Below are 22,513 nucleotides of genomic sequence, written 5' to 3' on the forward strand. Positions count from 1 at the left end.
AGATGCAGCTTTGTACTGTAACTCAGATGTGGACAGGTGTGGGGGGAGCCTGAGGAGGGAGGGTTTGGGGAGGGGAGGGACTTCAGTGCCATAGAGTCCAATTGCCAAAACAGCCATTTTCTCCTGGGGAACTGATCTCTATTGGCTGGAGATCACTTGCAATAGCAGGAGATCTCCAGCTAGTACCTGGAGGTTGGCAACCCTACAGTGCTTGCTATTGTGATTGTTGTGTAAGATACAGTTGTCTCTGATATACTTACTGTGGAGCTACACAGTCCCACTCTTAATCATTTTGTAAGCTTTAAAGGTTTAAATTAAAAAATATATATATTCCTCCACTGGTTGTTTCTGCCCCCCTCTGCTACCTCAGTGGTGGCAGAAAGTGCCATCAAGTTGCAGCCGACTTATGGCAACCCCATAGGATTTTCAAGGCAAGAGACATTCATTGCCTGCCTTGGCGTGGGCTGAGAGAGTTTACAAGCATGCATCCAGTTTCATAGTGTCCTACCAGTTGCCCTGGAGGGTCAACAAACAGTCCACAAATGTTGATGTTATAATGAAACATGCATTAGTCACAAGATTCACTTTCATTTCTGCTGCAGTAGTTTAACACAACTACTCATCTGAAATTTGTTGTTCTAACCCAATGCAAAACAGAGAGGGTATTTGCCGAATGGATTCAAATGGATTGACATCTTCATTACAATTTTAAGAGCTAAAATTTTAAAAGATAAAAATATTTTATAATTTACAAGTGAATGGGTAATTTGTTTGGTAGCATATTTTATTTATGTATTATATTTTTTTCTGCTTTTGAGCCAAAACTGGCTTTCAGAGTGGCTCACAGGACTAAAAGGCCAATACAAACAATATTAAAATTCAATACGGATCTTGGAATTCTTGACTGAGCAGTTTTCCCATTTACTATCTAATTTCCTCTTTCATAGGGTCAACCCATTTGACAACAGGCTTTTTGGGATCAATGATGTAGAAGCTGAGAGTATAGATCCTCGCAGGAGTTGCTTCTGGAATATACCTATAGAGCACTGGAAGACACTGTAGTCTCTAAAGAAAATATTAATGGCAGCAAAACGGTGTTTTTTGTATGTTTGTTGGTGAGAGTTGCTTGATGATGAGACAGCTGGCTTGAGAGCCAGTGTGGTGTAGTGGTTAAGAGCGGTGGTTAAGAGCGGTGGAGTCTGATCTGGTGAACTGGGTTTGATTCCCCACTCCTTCACATGAGCGGCGGAGGCTAATCTGGTGAACTGGGTTTGTTTCCCCACTCCTACACATGAAGCCAGCTGGGTGACCTTGGGCTAGTCACAGCTCTCTCAGCCTCACCTACCTCACAGGGTGTCTGTTGTGGGGAGGGGAAGGGAAGGTGATTGTATAGTGCCCAGATATAAGGGCTGGTATAAAACACTATGTTCTCATATGCACACACATAGAAGCTTTAGGGAAGTTGGCATCCAAAGGCTTTGAGCCAACAAATCATACTCTGCCTGGTACTGCCTCTCACCAGTAGAGAGAAAGCTGGTCTTTGAATTACCTCTAACCTTAGGTGCACAATTTTATTCGGTACATGACCAGCAGAATTACAAAAAGTCTAATACACAGTTGTATTCTAACCTTAGGAATGCAGTTTCTGTTTCCTAGCTCACAAGATCAAGCACTTGCTCAGTTACGCCTTCAGGCAATATCTATAGGCTATGCTAAATAACATGGAGTAGACACCTAACATGTATTGGTGCTTTTGTGTATCAATCTGCTTGTAAGCAGCTATGGGCCTGCCCCATTCTAATGCATAAATGATGCTGGCCTTCCTTTGTTCCTTTGTGAGTAACCCTGTGCCTTATCTGTGGTTTAACTCACCCAGCTCTGTGTTTAGCTAAATGAACTGTTTGCTTTTGAACTTAACCTCCTCCTTGCTGTCTGTTCATTGGACTCTATAAGACAGCCAGGCACTTCAATTGTAAGCCGGTTTGATTCTCCCTTAAGTGGCAGAGAAAGTCAACTCTTCTTCTTGATGATAAAGAAGTTTCATTATATGAACAACTTAAACTGGAAGATGTAGTGCTGAATCACAGAAGTGTTTTTCATTTACTGGGCTCAGTTTAAGGTATTGGCTATCACAGATAAAACCCTTCATGGCCTTGGCCCCTCTTACCTGCAGGACCGCCTCTCTCCCTGTGCTCCGCCATGACAACTTTGCTAATGTCAGCAGGGGCTTCGGCAGGTGCCATCCTGCAAATGGGCAAAATGTAGTTGGTTTTTGCATCCTTCTCTGCTCCAAATAAATGCTCCAGTCCTAATCTGTTTTATGTGCCAGCTATATAGAGTAAAGCACTCTGTGTATGGAGGCATTCCTCCCAAAAAAATTCTGATTAACCATCAGATTTCTTTACAATAAGGACAAACGGGTGTTTTCAGGATTCCTTGCCTTGCTGTCACTGACAGCAAGGGATGTCATGTTGATGAGGGAACTAGCTTGTTCTCTGTTGCTCCAGAGACTAGGACATGGAGTAATGGATTTAAACTAATAGAAAAGCGATTCCACCTAAACATTAGGAAGAACTTTCTGACTGTGAGGGCTGTTCGACGGTGGAATGTGGTGGCTTGGAGGGTGGTGGAGTCCCAATCTTTGGAGGTCTTTAAGCAGAGGCTAGATGGCCATCTGTCAGGAGTGCTTTGATTGTGGGATCCCGTATGGCGGGGGGAGGGTTGGGGTCACTGGGGATGTTGAGGGAGGTAGTTGTTAATTTCCTGCATCGTGCAGGGGGTTGGACTAGATGACCCTGGTGGACCCTTCCAACTCCATGATTCTACGATTCTAAGTATTCTGGTGAGAATACTTACACCTTTGCTTTCTGATGGTTCAATGTATGCAAAAGTATTTTAAAAATTTAAATTACACTCAGGCTATGTGTATAAAGTGTATATAAAACATAAATGAATTTGGGTCCTATCCCCAAGATCTCATTATGTATATGCAAATATTTCAAAATATTCCAGTATATGGAAAGATCTGCTTGAGACCACTTCTAGTCCCAAGCAGTCTGGGTAAGGTATACGCAACCAGTGTATGTTTTTCTGTCTCACATCTCATTGACATATGCAAGTATTTTTGTATCACTGTGATTCTTTCATATTTAGAAGAAGAAGAAGAGTTGGTTTTTATATGCTGACTTTCTCTACCACTTAAGGAAGAATCAAACCAGCTTATTATCAATCTCCTTCCCTTCCCCTCCCCACAACAGACGCCCTGCGAGGTAAGTGGGGCTGAGAGAGTGTGACTAGCCCAAGGTCACCCAGCTGGCTTCGTGTGTGGGAGAGGGGAAACCAACCCAGTTCACCCGATTAGCATCCGCCGCTCATGTGGAGGGGAATCAAACACGAAGTTCTTGTGACAAGGAAGGTTCCTTCTGCCAGAGGAAAGCCCCTCTTCTGCAGAATCAGTGTTACGAAACAAAAGTGAGTCACTGTTGTTTTTAAATAAGTAACTGTGACGGATTTCCTAGGAATTTCCCCTCCATCATTCAATTTACTACCTACCCCACTGCACTGAGGTTCCCTGTGGCAATTTTTTTTTTAAAAAAAAACACATGTTTTTGAGGGGATAGGATAGAATCTGTAAACCTATACAAGTCTGGAATAATACCTGAGGTCAACTGACTGCTATAAGATGTGTGCGCTTGCATGATGTTCTAATATCTAGACTTGGAAGGCAGTCATATACAGCCAAGAGATAAATAGCAAAAGGCAGCAAGTGTCTGGTACAAAAAACTCCCCACATTCCAGTACAAGCTGCATCACCCCAATCTATAAATAACTCACTTCCAAACCGTATTAGCTAAAGATAAGTGATGAAGAAGAAAAAAGGTTAAAAAAATTTTTGGGAGAGAATGATTAGCACCAGTAACTCCTTCAGGTGTGGTTCTGTCACAGGGCATCTTTGGCACAGACGCATAAATCTGTGGTTCACTACTAACTCCTCGCTGTTACAGTAAATCTTCCGTGATGTGCCGCGACATCTTTCCGCCAGAAACTCTTACCCAGGGTGGACTTACAGGGAAAGTGCTAGAGGGCCACTAACAGTGACCATGAAAAAGCTGAATCTACATCTGTTTACATCCCTTCCTAAACTTACGGGGTATCCTCAGTGCTATCCTATGTTATGCCAAGGACATACATCCTCCAGGCCAGGGTTGAACACCTAAGCAGAATCGCAACCTTCTAAACCCATTTAAGTGGATGGCCTTAGATGAGTATAACTCTGTTCGGGACGGCTCTGTGTCTCTCTGCCTCACTGCTACAATGAGCAGAGCAAGGGGGTAGAGGCGCGCCTGGGGGAGGCACAGCCGGGCCGCCTCCTGATTGGTTTGCTGTGCTGCGGCAAGCAAACCGATCAGGAAAATCTCCCAAGCCCTAAACTGCTCTCACCATTTTTTGCTATGCCACCATTTTTGTCAGCAAAACTCGACGCCAGAAAAAGGGGGCATTCCAGGGGCAAAAGGGCTTAGGGAGCTGACTAAAGTCAGCCCCACCCCTGGGAACACCCCTTTTGACGCTGGCGCGAGTCCCAGTTTTGGACATACGCTGCCACTGAGGCTGCGGAGGCACCCATGTGTAGCGCTGCCACGCGGCTCCCTGAAATCGACGTAAGTAGCCCTGTGCCAGCATAAATGCTCATTTTGCTGGTGTAAGTGGCACTTACGCCAGGGCTAGGGTTGCCAGGTCCCTCTTTGCCGCCGGCGGGAGGTTTCAGGGGTGGAGCCTGAGGAGGGCGGGGTTTGGGGAGGGGAGGGATTTCGATGTCATAGAGTCCAATTGCCAAAGCGGCCATTTTCTCCAGGTGAACTGATTTCTATCAGCTGGATATCAGTTGCAATAGTGGGAGATCTCCAACTAGTACCTGGAGGTTGGCAACTACGGTTGCCAGGTTCCTCTTCGCCACCGGTGGGAGATTTTTGGGGCAGAGCCTGAGGAGGGTGGGGTTTGGGGAGGGGAGGAACTTCAATGCCATAGAGTTCAATTGCCAAAGCTGCCATTTTTCTCTAGGTGATCTGATCTCTATCGGCTGGAGATCAGTTGTATTAGCAGGAGATCTGCTACTACCTGGCAGTTGGCAACCCTATTGGCAACCCTAGCCAGGGCAGAGGTCACACCGCATCCAAACCCGTTTCAGCCCCCCTTTCAGGATTACACTATAAGAACCCTAATTTAATAGACTACCCAGCTCATAAGAACATAAGAAAAGCCATGCTGGATCAGACCAAGGCCCATCAAGTCCAGCAGCCTGGTCACACAGCAGCCAACCAGGGGCCTCTAGGAAGCCCCCAAACAAGACAACTGCAGCAGCATTATCCTGCTTGTGCTCCACAGCACCTAATATAATAGGCATGCTCCTCTGATACTGGAGAGAATATGTATGCATCATGACTGGTATCCATTTTTACTAGTAGCCATGGATAGCCCTATCATCCCAGAACATGTCCCCTCTTAAAGCTTTCCAAGTTGGCAGCCATCACCACATACTGGGGCAGGGAGTTCCACAAGTTACCTATGCTTTGTGTGGAGAAATAATTCCTTTCATCTGTTTTGAATCTCTCACTCTCCAGCTTCAGCAGATGACCCTGCTTTCTAGTATGAGAGAGGGAGAAAAGCTCCTTTAGGTCCTAGCTTGAAAGCTTGAAAGTTCAGTAACCACAGGGTTACATGTGGGCAGTGCTCATGCGCATCCCTTCCCATTTGAGGAAGAGTTCATCCCCCTTCTTCTAAACTCCTGGGAATTTCCTTACGCAGGACGTAAGGAGAAAAAATTACAATTTACAATCTACAACTATATATAGAACAAACAGTCAGTAAACCTATTTTCACTCTCAGTATTAGTCACGAATAGGAGGGGCACCCGGTTTGGTCTAATCCAGGAAATGTCCTTAAATTTCTAACACTGGCCTGTGAACCATTCTGAGGAAAGACTCTCTAAATCATCTACAGTCCGACGAAACCAGTAAGTCATAGCTGCCTTTGTGTGGCCAACTATTAAGAAAATTTCTAATGTTATCTTTGAAATTCTAAACAACAAACTCTGTCTTGGATTCTGCAGAAAATTTCCACTAATAGAAGGGGGTCATTTTCATTAATTTTCATTAATTCCCTTCCTCACTACTCCAGACCTATGATTCCCCACTTATGCTATCCCTGGGGTTAACCTGTCCCTAGGATTAGCACGGGGGGGGGGGCATTTGGGGCTGCAACGGTTAAAGGTGAGGAAGTCCCATTTTCCTGCTGAAAATCCCTTCCATCAGTGGAGATTTCCTAAGGGTTCCCAGCATGTTTTGTTTTCATATAATCCTCAAATGATTAGCCATGCTTGTTATTACAATTTTTGATGTCTTCTTTTCTTGATCATTAAATTCATAATCTAAGTTATCATAACTATCTTTCTTATCTGTTTGTAACTTGTAAGCTAAGGCTTCTGTTTCATATTTTAAGAAATAATTTAACATGCATCATTATGATGTTGTGAACTGTATTAAACTCTAAGCTGATTCTACCCGATGCTGGAAGTTTGCAGGGCAATCTACATATGATCCAGTCAAAAGGTTCAAGCTCATGGCTTGAGATATCTTCCCCACCACCACTCTTTTGTGAGCATGTTTTTAATGTTCAGCCCGATGAAGAATTCTGGAGAATTCAAAACTTTGCACATTTTTAATTTCTTTTTGGGGGAGTTTGTTTAATAAAAGGTATTAGCAGGTTTTGAGAGAAAATATACTTTTCTGCCATTTTTTTTTGTTCATAAAGAGTTCACAGAATTCCAAACTGCTTTCCTAGAGAGACAACTTTTTTGTTTTGTTTTTTGCCGTCAAGTCACATCTGACTTAAATCTAAAAGTAGAATGCAAGTTTTCTTTTTCAGGACAGGTGTTGTTGTTGTTTTTTTACATTTTCAGTGTATACTGCAGCAATCTGAAATCTTTTTGTACAGACAGGATATACCTCAGTTGTCCACAAAATATCTCATCCGGTCCATCCTTTGAGTGATTAACTGGAGTTTCCACCCTGTTCAGCATCCTCTTGCTTCTGTCAGACTGAAGATCAGTTATGGGGAACTCTGAAACATCCCTATAATATTCTGTGGACCCTAACAAAAGTGCAATATTTTAAAGTGACTATTTACCCACTTTTTCAGATGATGCTCTAAATGACCATCTGTCCCCCATCTCCATTTCAGGAGTCAGGACCACATACCACTCATTCCAGCCAGTGCTGAACAACACTCCCAGGTAAGGTTGCCAACCTCCAGGAGAGGCCTGGAATTACAATTTATCTTGAGCACACATCAGTCCCCCGGAGGAAAGGGCAGTTGTACTCTATGGCATCACATGGGGAGGGGCTGTACCTCAGTGGTAGAGCATCTGCTTGGCATGCAGAAGGTCCCAGGTTCAATCCCCAGCATCTCCAGTTAAAGGGACTAGGCAAGTTGGTGATGTGAAAGACCTCTACCTGAGACCCCGGAGAGCAGCTGCCAGTCTGAGTAGACAATACTGACTTTGATGGACCAAGGGTCTGATTCAGCATAAGGCAGCTTCATGTGTTCATCCATGCTGACCTCCCTCCCCTCCCCAAATTTAGCCTCTTCAGGGACCACCTGCAGACAAAAAGCTACACATAAAAAGGCTACCTTTCACTTGAGGAGCAGTAGGGGGCACTTTTGTCAGTGGAGAAGAGGAGGAGGAGGCGCATGCCGGGCCCTTTGAAGTCCCGTGTGCAAGCCAGGAAAAGCAGGGTGCCCGGGAAGGCTTCCCAATGAGGGATGCTCAGGTGAGAGTCCCACACTTTAGGGAAAGGAGAGCGGAGCTGTCTGCGGCTCTTCCGCCAGTCTTTCGAGAATACTGCTGCAAATGAAGCCTTCCCCAGTGAGTGGACATGCTGCTGTCAGGCCTGCCAGCTCGGTAAACAGAGGCATTCTTCTTCCAAGCAGATTAAGCAGCGATCCCGAGGCGAGATGCTCCCCCCAAAAACAAAAACCCAACATTGTAGGAAGGAGACTCTGTGCAGGCAGGCAGACAGCAGGACAGAAAGCATTTAGGACAAGAATCGGGGGGAAAAAATGATGCAGATCTGTCTTTTAGAAAGAGGACGACTTATCAGAAGCCGGTGTAAAGATCTTTTCGGGGAAATGGAGCAGAAAGGAACTGTCAAAGCAGTGAAAAATCAAGGCGGAATTTCTTGTGACTAATTCTGTGACTGGCCCTGGTCGACACGATAAGAGACGTTTCCTGTTGTAGTGAAGAGGCCAAGAGCCTAGCATGTCTGGACTACAATCTGCAAAAGAGAGGAAAGGGGCAGCAGCTTCTTGGCCAGAGCTCTAGAATGTTCCAAAGCTAGCTCGCATATATATGCAGGTTAGGGTTGCCAACCTCCAGGTGGAACCTGGAGATCTCCCCACTATTACAATTAATCTCCAGACAATCAAGATCAGTTCCCCTGGAAAAAATGGCCGCTTTGGAGGGAGGACTCTACGGCATTACACCCTGCTGAGGTTCCTCCCAAACCCTGCTCCCAGGCTCCACCCCCAAATCCCCAGATATTTCCCAATCCCAGATGCACAGAAAACACAAACATACGAAAGAATACACTACATAATAATACACAGCATAAAGGAGCAATCCTCAGTATGTCTCTTTGGAAGTAAGCTATTTTTATTCTGTGGGGTCAGGTCCGGAACTTTGTCCTTTGGAGTTACTAAAGCATTTTTAGTAATTTTAAGAGCTTGTCAGAGCTCTCTCTTTAGGACCCTTAGTGGATTCATACCCTGATTTTGAAAACATTGCCTTATTAAATTTAAATGCAGGTGCCATTCTATTAATATAACTTCCCGTTTCAGAATGTGAAAAATGATGGAAACTAAAAATGAAATTGCCATTGTGGGGATTGGATGCAATTTTCCAGGAGGTAAGCACAACACAATCTAATGCTATGCAGACCCCATGAAGAAAGGAGGCTAAAAATAATTTGAATAAATAAGGCATATAAGGTGTGTGTGTGTGTGTTAAGTGCCGTCAATTCGTTTCCGACTCATGGTGACCCTATGAATCAGTGTCCTTCAAAGTCCTATCCTTGACAGCCTTGCTCAGGTCTTGCAAATTGAGGGCCATGGCTTCCTTTATAGAGTCAATCCATCTCTTGTTGGGTCTTCCTCTTTTCCTGCTGCCCCTCAGCTTTTCCTAGCATGATTGTCTTTTCCAGTGACTCCTGTCGTCTGATAATATGTCCAAAGTACAACAGCCTCAGTTTAGTCATTTTAGCTTCTAGGGTCAGTTCAGGCTTGATTTGATCTAAAACCCACTGATTTTTTTTTCTTTTTCTTTTGGCGGTCCAGGGTATCCATAACACTCTCCTCCTACACCACATTTCAAAGAAATCTACTTTCTTCCTATCAGCTTTCTTCATTGTCCAGCTCTCACACCCATACATAATAATAGGGAATATGATGGCATGAATTAACCTGATCTTGGTTGCCAGTGAAACATCCTTACACTTAAGAATATCTATATTCTGTGCGATGCCACAATGTCACTTCTGGCTGGGAACCCAGAAGTGACATTGAATTGTGCAGTGCTCTAGAATTTTCTCTATGGTAAAAACCATACAGATTTGGGAAATTCCTAAGAATGTCATGCCATTCTCCCCCCTCCCCATTCTTTGCTCCTGCCACTATATGGAGCAGTGGTAGGGGGCAGAACTCAAGGACAAGGTTGCTTGCCATGGTGGGCAACCTGGCACCCCTACTGCTGGTGGTGGAGGGGAAGCAGTTGATTCACCCTTCCCACTGCATATCCCCATAATGTAGCCAGTGCTGTTCCTGGAAGCTTCCTGAATCCCAAGGGCAGCATTTGTTGGGGGAGGCACAAGGACTAAAGCAAGAGGAGGAGGTGGTGGAAGAGGAGGCCCATGCCATGAGATTTGCTCTGCTCACAGTTCTTGCAGGATACAAGCTTTAGGGCAGATTTCTACCTTTTTTTTTTTTTTTTTTTTTGGGTGTGTGTTAAGTGCCGTCAAGTCGCTTCCGACTCATGGGGACCCTATGAATCAATGTCCTCCAAAATGTCCTGTCTTTGACAGCCTTGCTCGGGTCTTGCAAATTGAGGGCCGTGGCTTCCTTTATTGAGTCAACCCATCTCTTGTTGGGTCTTCCTCTTGCCCTGCTGCCCTCAACTTTTCTTAGCATGACTGTCTTTTCTAGTGACTCTAGAAAAGTCACTTTATTTTTTACTGTATGAATTATCCCAGCTGTCCCAAAATAATGCATGCCCTTGATTTTAGAAGCCACAGCTAGGATTCATTAATTTGAAAGTTAAGTAACAAAATTAAAATTTCAACCTCAACAGGTGAAGGAATTGATAATTTCTGGCGAGTAATAGAAGAAGGCAAAAACTGTACTATAGAAATACCTCAAGAAAGATTTGACATCAAAGACTGGTATGATCCAGACAACAGCAAACCAGGAAAAACAAGCACAAGACATGCAGCTTTCACTGAAGAGTAAGTCTTAATCAAGAGTCACATTATCCTGGTAGAAAATACACCTGAAACAGGTTCCAAGCAATCAGAAAGCAGAACTGACATGAATATGTGTGAATCTCCCCCCCCCCACCCCCAGTCCCAACAGCTGCCCCTTGGCCATCTTGCAGAATTAGGCTGTTCTTAACTGAGCTGAATACAGAAGTCGTCTTCTTCTCTTCTAAAATCCTAATGTATTGATTATTTAATGTCCCATTTTGTTGACTGTACTAGCTCACTATGTGTAATCTGCCTTGAGTCTCTGCAAGAAAGGCAGATGATAAATAGCATAAAATAAATAAAATTTACTGATTTGGGTGTGTTGAAGCAATCTTGTTATTATTTAAAGTAAATTCTTCTTCTTCTTCTAAGTAAATAAAGTAAGTAAATAAATAAAGTAAGTAAATAAATAAATATTTATTTGTTTATTTTAGGACACTTTAGGCCACTTACCTCCCCAGAGGGAACCCAAAGTGGCTTACTAAAAAGAAAAAGTACCATATTGCAAAATCAAACAAAAAATAAAGAAAACATAAACTAATCTGGGCTGCTTTGGGTCCACCAAGCGAAATGCCATCAGTTGCAGGCTGCAAGGCATGGACTAAGAGCAAAGATACCCCCTAGGTGCTTTCATGCTTCACAAGAGGGTTCCAAGGTAGACTGCAGAGGTGCTTTTTAGACCCCAGCAGCATTGAAAGGAGATGAAGTCTGAGCCCATTAAACAGTGAAGTGAAATCAGAGTGAAAACAAAACTCCATGTGTGTCTGTGAATATCTGTGTGAAAGGGAAAGGAAGGTAAGAGAGAGATTCAGAGACCTTTACTAGATAACTGTCTTTGTATCTACTATCCTAAAGGTAAAGGTAAAGGTTTCCTGTGCAAGCACCGGGTCATTCCTGACCCATGGGGTGATGTCACATCCCGACGTTTACTAGGCAGACGTTGTTTACGGGGTGCAAGCACCGGGTCATTCCTGACCCATGGGGTGATGTCACATCCCGACGTTTACTAGGCAGACGTTGTTTACGGGGTGGTTTGCCAGTGCCTTCCCCAGTCATCTTTCCTTTACCCCCAGCAAGCTGGGTACTCATTTTACCAACCTCGGAAGGATGGGAGACTGAGTCAGCCTTGAGCCGGCTACCTGAAACCAACTTCCATCAGGATCAAACTCAGGTCGTGAGCAGAGCTTGGACTGCAGTACTTCAGTTTACCACTCTGCGCCACGGGGCTCTATCTACTATCCTAATCCAATATAAAACAGAGGATATCATTTCTGTGCAACTTTAACCCTATCTTTTCTGCATTTATAATGACTGTCAGGTTATCAAAATATTTTTTGAAAACGATTTCTTAAACATTTGATTGCCTCATTAATTCATGTGATTTTATTGGTGGTATTTTTTTTCATTTATTCTTCATCATTTGACTTCTATTTCATAGGTTTAACACATTTGACAACAAGCTTTTTGGAATCACTGATGCGGAAGCTGAGCGTATGGATCCCCAGCAGAAATTGCTTCTGGAATGTACCTATAGAGCGCTGGAAGATGCTGGAGTCGCTAGAGAAAATATTAGTGGCACCAAAACAGGAGTTTTTGTTGGTAAGACAATTGCTTGATCATAAAAACAGTTTCATTATTTTAGGAACTTCAGTGGACTTAGATGGGTGCAACTCTGTTTAGGATTTCACTGCCAAACTGGAACATGCAATGCTTGTTCAAACTATTTGTGAAATGTGCAAAAGTCATCCCTCAGAATAAACAAGGCTGTTTCAGTCCTGTAATTGAGCCTGAAACCAGATTGAAAAGGATCCAAACAATTATGAGTAATTATGAGCAAACCACTGACTTTACTATTTTCACAACACTCTCAGTACAATTCTTAACTGAGTTGTTGTTGTTGTTTTTTTTTTTTTGCCATCAAGTCACAGGACCTAGGGTGACTCCATACGTTTTTCAAACCAAGAGACATTCGGAGGTGGTTTACCATTGCCTGCCCCCAAGTCACAACCCTGGTATTCCATGCTGGCTCTCTTAACTGAGTTGCTCGCGCGTGTGTGTTAAGTGCCATCAAGTCGCTTCCGACTCATGGCGACCCTATGAATCAGTGTCCTCCAAAATGTCCTAACCTTAACAGCCTTGTGCAGGTCTTGCAAACTGAGGGCCATGGTCAATCCATCTCTTGTTGGGTCTTCCTCTTTTCCTGCTGCCTTCAACTTTTAACTTCAATTTGAGTTACACCATCTTAACTCCATTGAAGTCAATAGAAGGATGTAAATCTGTATAGGATTGCGCTGTCCATTGTAAATTATTATTATTCCCACTTTTGATATTGGAAAAACTGAAGCTTACATACTTGCACAAAACTAACGATTTACCCAGTGTCACGGATTAATTTTCATTAGGAATATCTTACATGATCTGTTTTACAGTTGCTTTGTTGTTTACAGGTATGATGAATCGAGACTATGGGCTTATAAGCACCTATGGCACCTCTGAAATAAACCATTATGATGGCACAGGGGCAGCAATGAGTATTGCTGCCAACCGGATTTCATACACTTTTAATCTGACTGGCCCATCCGTTCCTATTGACACCGCCTGCTCCTCATTCCACTATGCTTTGCACTTTGCCTCACATGCAATTAAACAAGGTATTCCGATGAGATCTAAGAATGTTTCTTATTTAGCAACGTGAATTACAAGTATAGTTAAGCAGTAATGATTTAGAATATCCTAGGATATATTTGGATCCTTGCAAGACCTAAAGATAACTAGTCTTTCTCAGACGTCACAAAATCACAGGGGTCTACAAATTGTATGTATTGGAAGCATGCATTTCTCATGATCCCGCTGATAAATTCATTTGCCGTTTTGTGTAAACAGGGACAACGCATGTATTTACCAAGTGCATATAACTTTTGTACATGAAAAACCAAACACTGAAAAATCAATGGTCCATAACAGAGTTGAATGTACATAGTAAATATACGCATTGTCCCTGTTCACAGAACATTGCACCTGTGTGTATTGGGAGGAGAATTGTGCAAAAAACCCCAAACACCCGGGTTTATTTATCCTTAGAGAAGCATTGCAATCTTCGCAATGCTTCTCTATGGAGGGGGGTGACCCCTTTCAGACACCATAAAATCGGACCCCCTTACCCAATCTTCACCAAACTTCCGGGGTCATGCAATGAGAGTCCCTCCAAGCTACGCTGTGAATTTGGGGACTGTACCTCAAAAAAATGTCCCCCCCCCAGCCTATTCGGTTTGGCTGATTCCTGTTTCTCCCCCCCCCCTCCCAGGTAAACCTGAGCCAAAAATAAGCTGAAATGGCGATTCCCAGCTTTATTTTCAGCTCAGGTTTACCGATATGCACAAGCCTAATTGTGAGCTTCTGCATGTTTGCTAGACACCTGGTAAGCAAAATTGTATTGTCTTCCCGGAGGAGCCCCGTGGTGCAGAGTGGTAAACTGCAGTACTGTAGTCAAAAGCTCTGCTCACGACCTGAGTTTGATCCCAACGGAAGTCGGTTTCAGGTAGCCGGCTCAAGGTTGGCTCAGCCTTCCATCCTCCCCAGGTCAGTAAAATGAGTATCCAGCTTGCTGGGGGTAAAGTGCAGATGACTGGGGAAGGCAATGGCAAACCACCCCATTAAAAATAGTTTGCCTAGTACATGTGGTGATGTGACGTCATGGGTCAGTAATGACCTGGTGCTTGCACGGGGGGCTACCTTTATCTTTTTGTTTACCTTCCTGAAAAATTAAATAGTAAAACCATTATTTTTTTAATGACAAAGGAGATTGTGAAGCTGCTGTCTGTGGAGGAGTGAACTGCATCATAGATCCACGGATGTTCGTAACGCTGACTAAAGCAAAAATGATTTCTCCTGAAGGAATCAGTAAACCCTTTTCTAGAAAAGCAGATGGTTATGGAAGAGGAGAAGGTTGTGGTGTTCTGTTGCTGAAACCATTGCAGAAGGTACTACCATAAAACCAGCTTGTTCCATGCAATTACTATAAACTCTTAAATGTGTCAGGCCTAAAGAGTCCTAGAAGGATTTGCGCCTAATTCTGTCCTTAAAACTAGGGGTGTGCATTTGGCAAAGCTGAACTGGAACTCCCCCCGAAAAATACCTTATTGGTATTTTTCGGGGGAGGGTGTTTACCAAAAAATGGCACTAATTTAAAGGGAGACGAAAGGCAGATCTGAATCATGCCACATTTTTTTGGCATGATTCGGGTCACTTTGGCCTAGGCACCATTAAAAAAAATAAGAATCCCTTCTCCCCTTCCCCTCCCTCCCTCTCCCCCTCACTTACCTGCTAGTCGGCAGAGCTCCATGGTTGAAGCCTTCAGAAATATCTGGGATTCCCAAAAAATTTCAAGTCCATTAGATTCAAATCCGAATTTTACTGGTATTTTTGTTTTGCACACCCCTACTTAAAACATCATAGTTTCTAAGGTGGATGACGAGAAAATATACTTTATGTTAGAAAATGTGGAATATATTTGACTATTGTAACTGAGCTACTCCAGTAGTAATGTAGTTTCTGTTTGCTGTTCCACCTTTTCACAACCTTAAGCAATTCTTCATTGCTCCCCTCTTTTCAACAACAGGCAAAAGAAGATTTTAACAAAATATGGGGAGTTATCAGCATCAGTGCTGTAAACCAGAATGGAAGATCTGTCACTCCCATCACCAAACCGTCTCAACAGGAACAGGAAAACTTGCTACGCAGCATTTATCCATCTCACATCGATCCATCCATGGTGCAGTATATCGAGGCTCACGGCACAGGAACCCCAGCCGGAGATCCCACTGAGGCTGAGAGTATAGGCAACATCATTGGTAAAAAGAGGTCTCCTAAAATGCCCGCTCTCAAGATGGGCTCCGTTAAAGGCAACATCGGGCACACAGAGTCGGCTGCCGGGGCTGCAGGCTTAATCAAGGTTCTTCTCATGATGCACCATGAAAAGATTGTCCCCTCCTTGCACTTTTCTGAGAGCACCAGCAGCATTGATACAAAGAAATTACACCTCTCCATACCAACCAGTCTGGAAATGTGGGAGGAGTCTAGTGAATTTGGCAGGGCAGCTGGGGTCAACTGTTTTGGATTTGGGGGGACTAATGCCCATGTTGTTGTTAGACAGGTTAAACAACCGCAGGTTCTTCCCCCAGTCAAAAGGCCTGTTGAACTGTTTGTCCTTTCTGCGGCTTCAGGTCACTCTCTCAAACTGACACTGGAAGACACTGCTAGACGTGTGAACACAAGCAAGTCGGTAACACTCCCAAATGCAGCCTATACATCTGCGTGCAGGAGGAGCCACCTCAACTTCAAATACAGAAAAGCATTTGTAGCATCTTCTCTGCAGCATTTAGAGCAGCAGCTTTTATCTGCAGCTGAAATGGAAATGGTCCCATTCAAGAAGGCTCCACAACTGATCTTTGTCTTCTCTGGAAACGGCCTAAATTTGAAAGGAACATTCAAGACTTTGTGGAGATCTGAACCAGTGTTCAGAGACAAATGTCAAGAAATAGAAAGATTGTTCCAGCAATGGATATCTCTTAGTATCCTAGAAGTGACTGAAAGTGGCCAAGATCATTTGAAGAGGCCCGAAATAGCCCAACCTTTGCTCTTCATCCTGCAGGTGGCCTTGGTGACTCTTCTGCAGCACTGGGGAATTAAGCCAACTGCTGCTGTGGGCCATTCAGTTGGTGAGGTCGCTGCTGCCCATTGTGCCGGCTTTATTTCCCTGGAAGATGCTGTCAAGGTCATCTATCACAGGAGCAGGTTACAGGCCAAGGTCACCGGAGGCAGAATGCTGGTTGTTGGTAACATCCCCATTCAAGAGGTGGTGGAAGCCATTGGAGTGTACTCTGGGAAGGTTTGCATTGCAGCATTTAACAGCCCTCAGTCTTGTACCTTGTCGGGAGATGCAGAGTCCATCCATGTCATTCAGAAGGAACTAGCTGAAAGCTTTGGTGGAAGAGATATATTTCTTCAAGTTCTAAATGTACCAGCTGCATACCACAGTGATATGATGGATCCAGTACTACATGAGTTGGCAGAAAGTCTGTCAGGATTAAAGAAAGGAAAGCCAGGAATTGATCTAATTTCTACTGTAACAGGGAAGGCGGCTTCAGGTGGCGATTTTGTCACAGGGAGCTACTGGGCCAGACAGGCTCGAGATCCCGTTTCATTTGCCCCAGCCATTCTGTTTTCAGTGGAAAACAAGCAAAACGTTGTGTTCATTGAAATTGGTCCCCACAGAGCATTGCAGAGGAACATTACTGAAACGTTAGGAAAGCAAACTAAAGTCTTTCCTTCCTTGCAAATGGACAGAGAGTATGAGGCACTTCTTGCACTCGTGAAAGGCCTGTTTGAACTGGGAATCAATCCAGATTGGCCACATCTCTATGATGGATATCAAAGCGTGCCAGCAATGTATCCCAGGTACCAATTTGATCATAAGAAGCTGAACTCACACATAAACATGCTGCAACAACCAATTCACAAAGCCTCAAACTTAAACCACCCTTTAATTCACAGACTCAGTAATGACAATACAGAATTCAGGTGTTCCATATCTAAGGCGCAAACATCGTATGTCTATGGACACAAGCACAATGGTGTCACTTTAGTTCCTGGTGCCTTTTTTGTTGAACTTGCTTTAGCAGCTGTGATGAGTAGCTCAAGACCAAAAGTCCCCTTAAATTTCTGTCAGATGATGGTAAGGTTTACCTCACCATGTGTTTTAAGTGAAGAGTCCCATGATTTGAAGATCAAAGTGGAACTGCAAAAAGCAGCGAAAGATTTCAAAATACTCTCCCCATCAGGAACAGTTTATGCATTGGGACATGTCACATGGAACCAGGAAATATCACTTGAAGAAAAGAGTATTTCTCATACAGATATTTTTCAGCGGTGTAAATCTCTGATAAGCAGTGATGAAATTTATGAAATGTTATCTTCCTTTGGATTCCAGTATGATTCAAGAATGAAGCAGATCAATGATGTATTTTATTGTGAAGAACTGAAGGAGGCTATTACTATCATTAAGGTGAACAAACAAACTGCAGTAGAAATGCACGAGTATTTTATCCATCCAATACTCTTAGACTGTTTTCTGCAAATGACAGGGGTGGTTACTACAAAATATTTCAAAAATGGTGTAGGATTTCCTTCTTCCATAAGCAGCCTTATAATTGTCAGGCCTTTGGAAGAGGAAATGTTGATATATCTGAAAATAAGCAAGTCTACCGAGAACTACTTAGAATTCTGTGGATGCTTTGCAGATAAACATGGTTCCATCTTAGCCGAGATGAAATGCGTTAGGATTACTCTTATGAAGGAAACTTCCAAAAGTGAAAATGATGTATTGTTTGAAAATAAATGGAAGGAAATACCTCATTCCCACATGATCCAAAACTCAGGAGATGTACCCAAGGTAGCAGTGTTTGCTGATAAAATAGGAGTCTCTCAGCAGCTCAAAAAATTCTTACATAAAGATTCTAGGTTTTTGATGTACAAAGACTGGGAGAACTTGTTGGAAGTCAATAGCTTGGAATCCCCTGTACAGGCAAAAATTAAACTGGAGCTACAGGATTACAGTGACGTTTTGTTTATGTGGGGAATCCAACGATTAAATGAAGGAGATCCAGACTCTGTTGTTGCAAATTTGTCAAAATGCTGTGAAGCTCTTCGACAACTTATTATTGCTTTGAGAGAGAAGAATACCCGTTGTTCCATCAAGATCATCACATATAGGACTACAGAGAAGTCTGTAGACCACATTAATCCTGGCTTTGCTTTGTGTGGCATGGTGCGAAGCTGTATGGTTGAAGTTTCTGAAATCACATTTCAGATGATTGATATCAGCTCCACAAGCACAATGGACATCTCAGCCTTAGCAGATGTTTTAGCAGAATGTAAAGATAATTATCCTGAAATCTATATAAATCATGGGAGAATATACATTTCTGAGCTCAGACGTACTTTGTTCAATGATGGGCCCGACAATATACCTTCTCGAGCTTGTCAAAATTCCGAGCTGTTCAGTCTTTACACTTCTGATCCATATGAAGTGAGGGACTTATTTGCTGAACTGGATGATACCACCGATATTCCTATTGACGAACATAGTGTTGAAGTTCAGATTGAAAAAATAAGTCTCCATTCTGAAGACTACTTTCCTGTTAGCGTCTCTAGCTGTAACTTTGGGAACACATTATACTGGAATTCGCAGATAGTTGATAAGCACAGGCTCTTAGCTCTGGATTGCAGTGGGACAGTGGTTGCAACTGGCAGAAAAGTAAGAGAGATCAAGGTGGGAGACCATATTGTTTCATGTTACCCAGTTACTGCATCTTCCAGAATCAGGATCCCAGGGTTGGTATGCTTTAACACTCAGAAATTCCCATGCTTTAAAACTGTGCCATGTGTGTCCTTGTTCAGAATAGCATGGGAAATTCTGCATCAGACATTGCCAGAAATGAAGCAGAAGGGATCTTTAGGCATTATTTCTACAGAACCAGAGTCAGTTGTGTGCAAAGTGATGCATCTGTCAGCTCAGGAAGCAGGATGGACAACCATATGCACAAGTTCTGACACTAATCTGAAGCAACGCATTGATCAATGCAATGTCCTTGTTTTCCTACCTCCCCTAGCAAGGTTGCCCAAAGATATTTTAGGTCTCCTTTCAAAACTCCGGCATGTGGTAGTAATATGTGACAACTGCCATGCGGAATGTCTGAGATCTCTCATTGGAACTGATCATGAAAACTTTCAAATTCATATTCTCAGTCTTACCAGTGTTTTCCAGAAAGCATCTTTGAAGAAAAAAATTAAGCCTTTTTCCAGTTGGATGAAGTCATTGCAACTCAAACAGTTTGTGAACCTGCCTTGTTCAGTTTTTCAACAAACTGATAAGTGTGAGAGCATAGGCTCTTCAGCCTCATCCCATTTCACCAGAAAAGCTGTCCCCTTTGTAATGTTAAAAGGTAGTATGCACAGCAACCATTTTTCAGATATACCATTGTATGGAGGAAAGGGGAAAATATTTAAAGAGAATGCTGTTTACATAGTTACAGGAGGACTAACCGGTCTTGGGTTTGAAACAGTGAGATTTATCGCTGAAAATGGAGGAGGAGGCATTGTAATTCTTTCACGGAGAAACCCAAGTGCTGAGAAGCAGAAAGAAATAAGGGATTTGCAGCATCAGAATAAACGGAGCAGAATAATCAGTCTGCAATGCAACGTCATCTTTAGATCTGATGTTGAGAAAGCTATTAGTGCAATCGGCAAAATCTTTCCCAAGTGTTCGATCAAAGGGGTGTTCCACAGTGCTGTGGTTTTACGTGATGGATCCATTGAAGCCTTGGCCATGCCTCTCTTCAAGGAGGTTTTCAGTCCTAAGGTTGCAGGAGCCATGAATCTTCACCATGCTACTCAAGGGCAGGATCTCGACTATTTCGTATGTTATTCATCAGTCGCTTCATTTCTTGGAAATTCAATGCAAGCCAACTATGCTGCAGCCAATTCCTTCCTGGACCTTTTCTGCCATTACAGGAGAAACTGTGGACTAGCAGGACAGTCCATTAATTGGGGTGCCTTGAATCTTGGATTACTGCAAAATCGAAATGAAATTCAAAATCTCTTGGAATCAAAAGGTATAGCGATTCTGCAAGTGAATGATTTTCATGAGTATTTAAAATGCAGTTTAATTCTGAACAATCCTCAACAAGCTATCATAAAGTTCAACTTCAAAAATTTAACCAGTTATTTCATTTCTCAAAATCCTGCATTCAGAAATCGCATGAATTCAGTCTTCATGGAAATGAGTAATGGTAAATTTGAGCTTTCAGAGGAAGCTGTATCCCAGGACTTGGCTCCAGTTAAATCTGAAGATTATATCATGGCCTTGGTGAGTCAACTCAGTGGTACAGACCCAAGTGATATTGCAATTAAGGAATCACTTTTGTCCAGTGGCATTGATTCTATGTTAGCCATGACTCTGCAGAATCACATTTTCCAGGAACGACGAGTCAATATACCACTTGTGAAGCTACTTGATCCTCATACCACTGTGTTTAGCCTTTCATTGCTTCTAGAAGAAAAATCTAAGGAAACCAGAAACTCTGACAAATAATGCTTCAGGAAAACAGAATACAGAATAAGAATGCAGATATTTTTACGAAATTAATCCATCTCTTGCTGGGTCCTCCTCCTTTGCTGTTGCCTTCAGCTTTTCCTAGCATCATTGTCTTTTCCAGTGACTGGAATTGGTTTAGTTACATCCGTAAAAACCAACTTGGCAACCTGAAGTAGCTGGAAGCCATTGACCTAGTTTTGCTGCAGTTTGGATTCCTTTCTTATTTTGAAGAAAACTCTAATAGTTATAAAATCCCCAAATAAATATTAAGTTGTATTAAGAAAGGGTATGGGGAAACTATGGAGTTTCTGGCGATTCCTAGAGTGACATGGTGCCACTTCCATTTTTTTCCATGGAAATGCTGTCATGGTGCACTTGACACCACGTGCTGAATTTCACAATTGTATTTTATATTCTGAGTGAGAAAAAAGTTTTGGTAATTTTGTCATGTGCAAAAATTCTTGTAATTCTTTTTGTGGCTATTAAAGCTATGTATTATTTACATTGTAGGTTCAAAACCTTTATACTGCTTTTATTCCATTATTTTCAAAATGTTACTTTTAATCTGAATGTTGATTTTTTTTCCAGACCAATATACAAGGGTGCCATTTCAAATTTTAGTTCTTTGTGATGCTTGAAGGAGATTACAGTAACAGAAACAACACTTCAAGCAAGGTTTAAAGCAGGGATGGGGAACCTTTTTTCTGCCAAGGGCCATTTGGACATTTATAACATCATTTGCGGGCCATACAAAATGATCAACTTAAAAATTAGCCAAGCCCCAAGCAAGCAGCTGCCCCAGATACCCCCCTGCCGCGCAGGCAAGCAGGCAGGCATCCAACCAGTGGCGCACTCGCCCACCTGGTGGCACAGGATGGTCTGTTGCACCAGCCGGGCATAGCAGTCCAGCCACACGCCAGAGTTGTTCCTGCTCCGCAAGGTCGGTGCCAGATTCTACTGCTGGCTCCTGCTACCTCCGCCTGCAGGGATGAAATGAAGACACACTGGCTAAGAACTCCTCGCCCCCCGCACATTCTGGCCCTGCCCCCTTTAACCTCTCTATTGTCGCCACTTCTGCCCCCAGCCCTCTTGTAGTACAGAAGGAATACGTTTCTCCATGGCCTGGGTGGGAAAGGGTTAACACAGTTTCTTGGGCTGTCCTAGCAGCTCCATAGCTAATGACTCTTCTGCAAGGGGGAAAAAGGTTCCTTTTCTCGGCAAAACAAACTCACATCTGCCTTAAATAGAGGCTATTCCTGTCCGCGGGAGGGGGCGGATCGCCAGTCTTAGATCCTTCTGAGCTAGAGATCTGCCAGGACTTACAAAGGGCTAGACCAAATGATTTCGCGGGCCTTAAACGGCCCCCGGGCCTGATGTTCTCCACTGCTGGTTTAAAGGCTTATTGTAGGGTATATTCAAGATTAAATGGCAAACTTAAGGATATACTTTAAGAGACTATTTTTTATTTTTCATAACAATTATTGCAATGTTATTAACATAGATAAGATGGGAAAATTTTAAATAAAGAGATGTGTACTTTGGTGGTCATATCTAGTGTTTAGAACAATTTAAATGGTTATAATGACTGTACAGACCTAGTGAGCTGTCCAGGGGTACAGTTGCTCCTACTATCACATGTAGTCTAATGTGAAAAAACAGATCTGAAAAACTGATTTTTGTAGGCAATACCATAATTGATCAGATGCAGGAAGTAGATTGCAAAAACAAATGCATTGTACTATTATTTATTGGAAATCAACAAAATAAAAAGCACATGCAAATTTTCGGTTTG

At 42.9% G+C, this 22,513-nt stretch overlaps 1 protein-coding gene across 1 annotated transcript; it reads left to right on the plus strand.

Moving 5' to 3' along the window:
- Positions 1 to 8,890: 8,890 nt before the first annotated feature.
- Positions 8,891 to 20,718, plus strand: LOC130484208 (uncharacterized). Its single transcript, XM_056857109.1, has 6 exons — positions 8,891 to 8,960; positions 10,397 to 10,550; positions 12,007 to 12,167; positions 13,016 to 13,219; positions 14,367 to 14,548; positions 15,187 to 20,718. Exons 1-6 carry the CDS (start codon positions 8,903 to 8,905, stop codon positions 20,716 to 20,718), a joined length of 6,291 nt encoding a protein of 2,096 aa, XP_056713087.1. The 5' UTR covers positions 8,891 to 8,902.
- Positions 20,719 to 22,513: the final 1,795 nt, after the last annotated feature.

The sequence above is a fragment of the Euleptes europaea genome, chromosome 11 (genome assembly GCF_029931775.1).
Source record: "Euleptes europaea isolate rEulEur1 chromosome 11, rEulEur1.hap1, whole genome shotgun sequence".
Classification (NCBI taxonomy): Eukaryota; Metazoa; Chordata; class Lepidosauria; order Squamata; family Sphaerodactylidae; genus Euleptes; species Euleptes europaea.